Source organism: Gossypium arboreum, chromosome 12 (genome assembly GCF_025698485.1).
Source record: "Gossypium arboreum isolate Shixiya-1 chromosome 12, ASM2569848v2, whole genome shotgun sequence".
Classification (NCBI taxonomy): Eukaryota; Viridiplantae; Streptophyta; class Magnoliopsida; order Malvales; family Malvaceae; genus Gossypium; species Gossypium arboreum.
Window position 1 is genome coordinate 110,483,657 of NC_069081.1, and position 10,779 is coordinate 110,494,435.

A 10,779-nucleotide genomic window follows, 5' to 3' on the forward strand; every position below is an offset into this window, starting at 1 on the left:
GTTAAGACCATGTAATTGGTATCCTCATTATTCAATGAAGATTTACACATAACAAAGCTCAATGTACTCATAATTTTGCAGTTGGTGTTATGATCATTTATAAACAAGCTGCAATCAATTCCTCTAACGTGTTTGAATATTATTATTTAATTGAATTTAAATAATAATTTAATGTAAACCTATTTAAAAGTTTTATGCTAATTCGGATATATTATGTAACAATGCACAAGTGGGAAATGGATTGAGATTCTTCTAAATTGAAGGCTCCTCCGAACATGGGACACAAAAATACAATCGTGTTTATATATTTTAATTTTTATATATTTAAATTAATAAAATATTTCTAAAAAAATCAATTTAAATTCATAAAATTCGATTCCATCTTTTTTTATATAAATATTAATAAATGTTGTGTTTTTTTTCTTTTCTACTGTATTATATGATATCTGATAAAAATAAATACATTATAAAAAATTATATACTATTTTTCAGGAGTAGTTGCTGAAATTTCTTTATACATATATTAAGGATTTAAGTTGAAACTTTGATATTATATTTTAGGGATAAATATTAAATTTACACAAATTTTAATTTAATGTGTAATTTTTACATGGATTTTATTTAGAGTAATTATACATATAAAATTTTTTAATTGTTATTGGGGCCTTATTTATCCTTTTTTTTAGTTTCATTTCATGCTTAAACATTTCCTTAACTGTTTGTTAGGCATCGTGTTTTTGCCATGTCTGGACAACCCTTTTGGATGGCAATTTGAACATGCTCTCAGGACAAGGTAAATTTAAGCGTTGGTATTTTTTTTACTACATTTAACTATTTTTAAAAGTTCTAAGCAGCAAATGAAATGGGAATTTTGTGCTACACTATAGAATGAGCATTCCTATCTTTTCAATTGACTTTCAAGTTTGAATATCGAGTTGTCTTGTCCTTATTCTTTAAGCTATTTTTGGTAATTAACCTATTCATTTATGTTGGCTGATAAAAATTTATTTTGAGGATATTATAAAATGTGTCGGTTGGTCGGACCTAATTATAATATTAACACACTTTATGTTTACTTAAGTCTATTTTAAATCTACCTATATTATTTTTTAAAAAATAAAAATAATTATATTATTTAAATTTAATATTTTTATTAATTTTTATATAATTATCTTAACATTTTTAATGTCTACATTATAGTAGTATTATATATTAATATAGATTTAATTTTTATGTGTTATAAATTACATAATATATAAAATGACATAATATAAAAATTATAAAATTAAAAAATAGGTCGGCCTAAACTTGGGCTTTAAATGTTCAAGTCCGAGCCTGACCCATATCTTAAACGGACCTAACTTTTTTTATGCAAACCCTCTTAAATTTTGAGCGAGCCTTTGGACGAATGGCCTCACACATGAACAAGTCTAATTATTATGAATTAAATTGATGATTTTATATCCACAAAATTTACAAAGCAAAGCTGTCATATTGTGCCTATAAATAGATTGTTGTTCAACTTCCTCGTTAACCGTTTGGGGTGTATTTAGATACTCCTTATTTAGAGGTTTTTATGGAGAGCTTTTTATGTAATGTGAGGTATTAGGGAGAGTGGTTTGTAACAATTTGTGTTTGCGCCTTTGGAGCTACAATTATCTATCGGGAGAAGGTAGATGAATTGTTGAATAAAATCATTATCTAAGTAAGGCTTCATAGATGTAGGATAGGTGAATCGGAATTGTGTTAATAAATATCACGTGTTGATTATCTTTGTACTTATTTCTATGGCTTACGATGAGGATTTGTGTTTATTTCTCTCATTGTTTTGCTTCTTATATTGATGCCTTAAACAGTTTTGTCCAAACCTCTATTCAAACATTTTTCTAAATATCAAATTGAACAAAAAGCAAATCGAGATTCTAACTACTGTAATTCATATGTATACATAAAACTTGATCTTCATTAAATTATACTTATTTAAAAATAAATAAATCCATTCATTTTCATATAAAGGATTATATTTGTTGCTCGACAATACATAAGTTATACGCATTATCAATTAACTATAAATTACCACATCATTAATGAATAAAATAAATAATAATATTGAATGATTTTTTATAAATATTTGAAAAATTAATTAAACATAATTAAAAATTAATCTTAAGTTTCCTTTTAATTTTTCTTCTCCCTACAAAATTGATAAAGTTTTACCATTTATTACAATCCTAAAACTTTGTTGGTGGTCTGATTATAAATTTTAATTTTACTAATCCGAGTCGATCTTCGTTGCTCCTTTTTTAAGCATGTGAATGTCAAAATTAAAGCACCATTACCCTCATATTCTGGACAGGTACTTCCATCCCTTTCACTTTAGCCTTTCCTCAATATACAATGAAGGAGAGAAGAAAATTATAAAAGACAAGTTTTTATTAAAATTCATTCCACATTATTTATTTTGTTCATTAAAGAGATGGCAATTTATAATTAACGATGATGTATAAAACTTATAAGTATCGGTGCATCAAATTATTTGATATAATTATTTTTATATGTGACATATAAACATAAAATAATACTACATAGATAATATTATTACAAGTTTTTGAAATTTTAATTAAATAAAAATTACATGTATAAAATTGTACAAATTAAAACTACACATTAGATCAAAATTCATGTATATTTTTTTCGCATTTATTGTATATAAATACCCTTTATAGCAATATTTGTTATTTGTTTAAAATTTTATGTATTTTAATTATTTTTTGACAGAGTTAGTCTCCATTTAACTCGTTACATCAAAAATATTTTAATTGTCATTCGTTCATCTCTAATTAACTTCTAAATTGAATCAAATTAAATGCTTTATTCTGATAGAGATAGAGATTATTATATAAAATAGGTGGCAATAGATTGAGGCCCAATTTGACAAATAAACTATGTTTCACTAATTTGGAGCCGAGTTAATGGCCCAATCTCACAAATCAGCGGCGCTGACTCAAACAGAGAGAAAGAACGAATCTTGGCCCTTTTCTTAAAATTTGAACTCTTTTTTCTTTAATATTTACACTGAAAAAGCTTCAAACTTGGTTTGCTTTGAAGCTTGATTCAGGGTTTTAGGGTTTTTATTACTATCTTTATTCTGAATTTGTTTAATTTTTATTTCCTTGGTTCTTTGGGATTCAATTTTAAAGCCTGCCATGAACGGGGAGGAGTTGACAGAGCAGGAGACTGCTCTCTATGATAGGCAAATTAGGGTTTGGGGTGCTGATGCTCAAAGAAGGTAATTTTATTCTGTTTTATTGTGCATTTTTTTTATAAATTCTTGAGTTTCTTTTATTATTATTATTATTATTTTGCTCATACAAGTATTTTTGTTTGTTGTATATTTGTTTTAGATTGAGCAAATCTCATATACTAGTTTATGGAATGAAAGGGACTGTTGCCGAGGTATAATTTTTCACCTTTAAAAAAAGGAAAGAGTTTATTTGCTATGTTACTAGGGTGTGTAATCCAGTCAAATCAAACTCAAGTTTAAGAAGCTTGAGCTCGTGAAGATTAAGTTGGTCCAGCTTGCTCAATTAAGCTCATTTATCTAGTAAAAAAGCTCGATTTTCTATGTCGAATTTAAACGTGATTATTTATACTTGATTTGAAGTTCAAATTGAGAGGTTTTTTTAAAATACTATTTAAAAGAGAGAAAAAAAAAAAAAAAACTTCGATCGGGCTCTTGAGCTAATTGAGTTTGACACGATAACGATCAAGCTGAATTCGGGGTTTTTTCAGAGCCGAACACGAGTTACTTGTGAGAATGTTTTGTGTCGTTTAATTATTAATATATGTTTACTTTTGTGGGTATGGGTAGTTTTGCAAGAACATTGTACTGGCAGGAGTTGGTAGTGTGACATTAGTGGATGACCGTGAAGTCACCGAGGAAGCTTTGTCTGCAAATTTCTTGATACTTCCTGATGAAAATCTGTACCATGGGAAAACTCTCGCTGAGGTCTGTTGTAATTCTTTGAAAGAATTCAACCCTATGGTTCATGTTTCTGTAGAAAAAGGTTACCATTTCCTTCTTTCTTTTTTTCTCTCGGCATCTGCTTTATGGTTTTGTTTATCGTACAGTGTAAATTTTGTGCTTTTTTGGTAGTTCAAGTGAAATCTCTTTCTTTTGCTGGCTCGCAGGTGACATATCAACCTTTGGTGTTGAATTCTTTGGAAAGTTCGATGCCGTGGTTGTCAGCTGCTGCTCTCTTGCGAAAAAAGTATTTGCTAATTTCATTCTTAATGCATCTTATAGACGGTAGAGTTATATGTTATCTATCTGTTTCCGCATATTTTGAGGCCTCAAATTCAATTTGCAACTGAAACCTTCCTTTGATTGCAGAAATTGATCAATCAGAAGTGCCAGAAGTTACCAAAGCGTGTAGCTTTTTATACGGTTGACTGTAGAGGCTGTTGTGGTGAAATTTTTGTCGATTTAAAGGACTATAAATATTCAAAGGTTATAAAAATTACACATTTAACTAGTGTTCTTTTTCTAGTAATCATCACATATGTCCAGCATTTATGAATTACAAATGCAATTGTTGGCTCTAGTATTGTGAGTTTCTATGGGAATTGCTGTTGAACTTGGTTCTTTTCTTGAACTGATCTTGTGCTTCCCGTATATTTTTTACTTCTTTTTTCGGTTGACATTTTAACTCTTTATTGTGTTATGATGCATATACCAAGCATTTAATTTCCTTTAAATACCCTGATTTTTTGACAGAATGTTTAAGCTTGCCTTCACTTTTATTTCTTTTTGACAGAAAAAACTTGAGGAAACTGTTGAATGCCAACTAGAATTCCCAAGCTTTGAGGTATGAAACAAATTTTGCTCGTTCTGGACAATTATTAGTATTAATAACTGCACCTAAGGGTCTATAATCTACCTTAGCACATAATGTGCAGTGTTATCTCCGATGTCGTGAACTTAGCATGTAATAATATGCCATCTAAAACATGTGCATTTTATTCATTTATTGTAGTAAGTAGATTCTTTTCTGCCACAGGATACTATTTCAGTACCTTGGAAAGCACTTCCGAAGAGAGTGTCAAAGCTTTACTTTGCTATGAGAGGTATGCTAAATATACTCTTTTGCTTTTTGGACAAGAAAGTGGGGGAGAAGAAAATCATAATCAGCTAGAATTTGAATCTGATAACTAGTTGACTACAATGATTGTAGTCTTTTAAATACGGTTTTACCTTCTTTTTACCCTTGCTTGTGTGCAATAAGAGGAAACTCCTGAAAATTACTTATAATTCAAGCCTGAGTGCTGGGTGATTATGGTTTTCTTTTTACATTTTCAGGTCAATTTTGTTAGACTTTTCCAATTCTACATGACACCTGGTTTACTTACAAGCATTGCTTTTTAACTTTCCTATATCCATGCGGTTGATCACATAATTGCCTCTCTTCTTACAGTGATAGAGCAATTTGAAGATGCTGAAGGTCGTAATCCCGGGGAAACCTCAATTGCTGATCTTCCTGGTGTTCTGAAGCTTAGAAAGGAACTTTGTGAAACAAATGTATGGTATTGGGCATTTGTTGTCTGCATTATCTAGCAGTGCATTGCATATTCATGCTTATGTTATATTAATTTATTGCAGTCAGTGAACGAGTCTCAAATACCCGATGCACTCCTAGAAAGACTGCTAATAGGTACAAGTGAGTACCCTCCAGTTTGTGCCATCATTGGAGGAATACTCGGACAGGTTTGGTTTTTGGCCTTTTGAATTTTCTCTATCAATCGAAACCATCAATTACTACTGTAACTATATGTAATTGACCGTTCAATGATGTAGGAGGTGATCAAAGCAATATCAGGCAAAGGAGATCCTCTCAAGAATTTCTTCTTCTTCGATGCCATGGATGGGAAAGGCTTGATAGAGGACATATCTGAGCCTAAACCAGTTAGCTGAGCTACTTTGATCGATGAGGGTTTGTGTATGTAACTTTTTCACCTCGTTCACTTGAACTATTACCATGGGGCGAAGCTAAGTTGATGTTGAATGCTTTAATAGGATCAGCTAACATTCTCACCTACTGATTTTGTTGCCTAAAACCGAAACTCCGGGAAACTTGAAACTGGTAAGCTGTTTTAGAGACTTTGGAGACAACAGTGTTGCTAATGAATCATGATTTTTGGAAATTTAATGCTGGAGGGTTTACCATATTGCTGATATTTACCCATGTTGCTCTTGTTTGGACATTGGTATGAGGAAATAATCTTTTAAGAATCCTTTAAATATATACCTGTGTTGGATACTTAAATATCCAACATTCGGGGATAATTATAGGGATCAATGATGAAGATGAATCTTAAAAGCCATTGCAGGCGCTGCAGTGACGTGGTGGCGGGTCACAGTTGAAGCAATATATGGGGAGGTTTTTTTTTTTTTTGTTCTAAGAAATGGAGAGGATGCAGCCGTGTCTGAATCAACATTGTATCTAATTAAAGGGGAAAAAGCACATTACTTTTCCCGGCAGTGTTAAAAACATGAATGGTCAACAGCCCCACAAATTATTAAAGGTGAAATATTATGATGACATTTACAATCATGGTGTCATGGACAAATGACAATGTTCAACAGACTCGCATCGATTTTATTGTAGAGAATTCGTGGCCCAACTAATAAAAAACCCGAATTTAATTCAAACTTGTTGATTTGGGCGCCTCAACTTGATGTGCACGAATTCAAAACTTTGATAAACCAGAAACGTGGGCAGTTTTGTTCCCGCAATAATCTCATCAGTATCATATTTCAAAACCAACGTCTCTAATCCATTTATTTAAAATCCAAATCCCCACAAAGTGCGCAGAGTAATGATCGAAGAGACCCCACCATGGAAGGACCTTGTACTGACGAAGAACAAGCCGGAGACCAAAAGCTTCAACATCTTTTAAAGAACTTGGAACATGAATGGGACTTCATAAAGAAAAGACCTGAAAAAATCCTTTATAGAACTTCAACAGGTTCATCAACTAAAATGATTAAAACCCTTGGATCACTCAACCAAAACTCCCCCAGAGAACTCATCATGTCTCCACCATTGGATGAAGTTGCATGGAAAGTGAGGACCAATGACTTGGCAGTGGAAGAGATACTCAGAGAGAGGAGGGCAGCCATCGAGAGTGGTAAGTTGAAAGGAAGACGGCTTTTCGAGGACGATGAAGATGTCAACGAAGTGGGTTTCGGAAGAAATGAAGGTTCATGCAGTGGGTTTGAGATTGGTTTGGTTCAAGAGAGTGAAGTTAGGTCAGTTTTCTCTTACGAATCTGATAATTATGAGGATGAAAACTGGCCAGGAAAAGAACATATGTCCCCTTCATATCCCCATTGTTCTTCATCATCTTCTTCTCCGTGTGGTGCTGAGACTCTACAGAGAGGATCAGGAGCTGAGATGGCAACAATGGCGGAGAAGAAAATAGGCAGTGATGTAGGAAGCGGAAAGGTGAGATTGATTGTTATCAAGATTTGGGTTGCCATTAGTTTAGTTGTGTTCATTGTTGGGATCATCTCAACGAGTAGCTTTGGTATATATGAGGATGAAGAGGTGATTCTAACCCCAACCTGAACTAGCTTTGGTATATATGAAGAATATTGATGAACTAGGTTTCATAATATATAATCATATATCTGATTTTAAATACAGTTATTGCCTTTTCCCTGCTTAATTATTTCTATGTTCTAATTATATGTAGTCATCTACATGAGCATGATTTGCCTTATGATAATGAAACATTAAGTGATATAGTTTATATGTAATTAAGCAAGTCCTTTAGTCGGATTTGTATGAGTGATGGATACCGACTATATGCACATCCATGTCCAAGTATATATAGTATGCAAATCACTAAAAAATTCTACTAAGATTGGTAGTTTTGTCTGCTTATGTGGTAACTCTTAAATAGTTAAAATAAGATCAAATTTATCATTATATTATAGTTCTGATTTATGAATAAATTATCAAAAAAGTAAATTCTTTTACTGATAAACATTGTGATTTGGAAGTTTTAAATTCCATGTTGTTGAGATGAATAATATTTGAGGTTGAAAATTACATGGCAATGTCGGCTTTGATAATGAAGTTTGATGAGTTAATATTGGAAGCCATAATCTGCTGTCCTAAGCCACTTATGACTTTCAGAACTTTAGCCACTTAAACCATGCAACTCATTTGACTGACATCATACATCCTTCCATTGAAACATCTGGAACCTGGAGAAAATGAAAGAAAATTCTTAGCTCTCTCAATAAAGGAGAGTTGAGTAAGCCCAGCTGCACCGATAAAGCCTTTCTGGCTAAATCCACCCACCCTATTTTATTCTTCTTGTTCATAGCAACCCTCATTTACTTGGGACCGTCTATGCAATGCATTGGATTCAGAAATGCATATGATTACCTTAGCTTTGTTGTTGGGGGAAAGCTTTACAGTGATCCTTGGGAGTCCTGGTTTTATATCAAATGATCCTCAAATGCTTCAAACGAAGTCCCTGTTGCGTGAACAGTACCATCTGAGCGAAAACCTGGTCTAACAATCAAAGCACCCACGTCAAAAAACGGTCACTTTGCCTTTTGTTACCGGTCAAATAAACTTAAAATGCTTCTGTACAGTGAATACTATTTCGGTGAGATTAAATTTCCAGGCAGTCCGTCTGATTAATGATGACTCTCTTCAAGTTCCTACCGTGCCTTTAGTAAGAAGTATTAAACAGATTAATACCGAGCTAGCAAATATTGCAGTGAATCATGTCCGTTGCTGATTTCATTGTTAAAAGGGCAGACTGCAGGTGCAGTATCCAATACCTAAAGCTTGGACTTTTCTTCAGAAAAAAATAAAGAAAACTGGGAATAAGATTGAATTTTGTTGAATGAAATTAAAATTAACGATGAAATATGTGTCGAAAATTAATGATATGAAATTATAATAGAATTGGTTCATTATAGAGATTAATTTATGATGTCTATAATATAATAAATAATCAATTATATTTATATTAAATATGAAAAATAATTAACATTGTATTTTTTTAAAGATTAATAATACAAATTTGGTGAAGTTTTGATGTCTGTTTCAAGAGCAATCGGTGAAGCTGATACCATCACAGTAGAACAGCTTGTAATTAGAGTCGTGGTTATTCCTTTCGTTGAATCGAGATGGTTAATTTTATAGAAATTTATCATCGAATCAAATAGTTTGAATTTTGTCAAATGGATAAAAAATCTCGTCTTAACACCTTGTAATCCTAAAGGTATTGTGGATGTAAAAGCCTAAATTTTAGTGAAAATCCTCCATGGATGAATATGCTGTAAATTGAAAGATTATGATAGAAAATGAAAGGTTATTGATAGATAAACAACTTTACAAGGTGATTTTTAATGAAAACATGTGTATGGACTAAATTGAAAAGTGATGAAATTATAGGAAAAAATTTGAAATTTATGAGATACATGTGCTGTAAAAGTTATATTAAAAATTTGATTAGACTTGGAATAAGCAGTACATTGCATGAATTCCAATTTCCGAACCTAGAGACGAAATTGGAATTAAATAAAAGTTTGGGGGTAAAATGGTATTTTTGCCTAGAATGTGAAATGGGCTTGATTGAATGTAGAAATCATAGAATTGATGATTAAATTTATTTATATAGATCCAGAAGTGTCGAACAAAGAAAAAGACCGAGGAAAAGAAAAAGTCTCGGATTAGAAGATATGATTAATTGTCAAGGTAAGTTCGCATAACTAATTTAAGTATAAAAATGTATTGACTATTTATGGATTTGTGTGAATTGTGATATGTAAATGACATGTATGTGTAGTACGAAATTGTTGATATATGATATATATAATTGATGAAAAGGAGTAAAATCCATTCGAATACTGATTTCTGATTGGACAGGTGATTATCATTGTAAATGAGATCCTGCATGCATTGCAGTAAAGGTTATTCGAAAGGGTAATTCTTGATCTCATTATGAAAAGGAAATTGATCCGAAAGGGGTAACAACTTGAAAATGATACATGTACTTAAATGGTACACTTGAAAAGGTTATGAACATTTGTGTGTACAATTTGAAAAGGCTATGTACACTTTGCGTGTACAACTTGCAAAGAATACATACACTTTGAGTGTACCACTTGAAAAGGGAATGTACACCTCGAGTGTACGAATGGAAAAGGTTATGTCCATCGAAAACTCAGTAATTCAATAGAAATAGTTTAGTAGTGATATAAGAAGAAATGATATAATGAGCTCATCTATGCATATTAGTGTTTTATACTAACTTATTGAATGGAGTGATTATGAATAGGCATTATTTGCTAAATTGGCAAGTTGATGGATGATTTGTTTATTTATGATTTATTGCTAAATATGAGTGGTAAGTGTAGTTTTGGTTATATGAAATTACTAAGCATGTAATGCTTACTAGGTTTATTTTTCTTTGTTTAATAGTGCTCGAAGCTCGTGAAGGTTAGATTTGGATCGGAGCAATCATCACACTATCAACTCCTTGATCTTGGTATAAATGATAAATTTATTTTGATATAATGTCATGTATAGGCTGATTTAATCAAATGATGAATTGATAAGTTGGTTTGTAATCTAGCTATTGGAATGGCTAGTAATGTGTATTTTGATGATGATATGGTATGGTATTATATGATAAATATTATATGCTTGATAAGTTAATTAACATCTTTCATGAAAATATAAATTGCCAAAA

The 10,779-nt window shown here is 31.7% G+C and overlaps 1 protein-coding gene across 1 annotated transcript; it reads left to right on the plus strand.

The window, feature by feature from the left end:
- Positions 1-2,954: 2,954 nt before the first annotated feature.
- Positions 2,955-6,201, plus strand: LOC108479462 (SUMO-activating enzyme subunit 1B-1-like). Its single transcript, XM_017782080.2, has 10 exons — positions 2,955-3,289; positions 3,405-3,456; positions 3,872-4,067; positions 4,192-4,271; positions 4,394-4,510; positions 4,818-4,868; positions 5,061-5,127; positions 5,475-5,578; positions 5,660-5,764; positions 5,855-6,201. Exons 1-10 carry the CDS (start codon positions 3,207-3,209, stop codon positions 5,969-5,971), a joined length of 972 nt encoding a protein of 323 aa, XP_017637569.1. The 5' UTR covers positions 2,955-3,206; the 3' UTR covers positions 5,972-6,201.
- Positions 6,202-10,779: the final 4,578 nt, after the last annotated feature.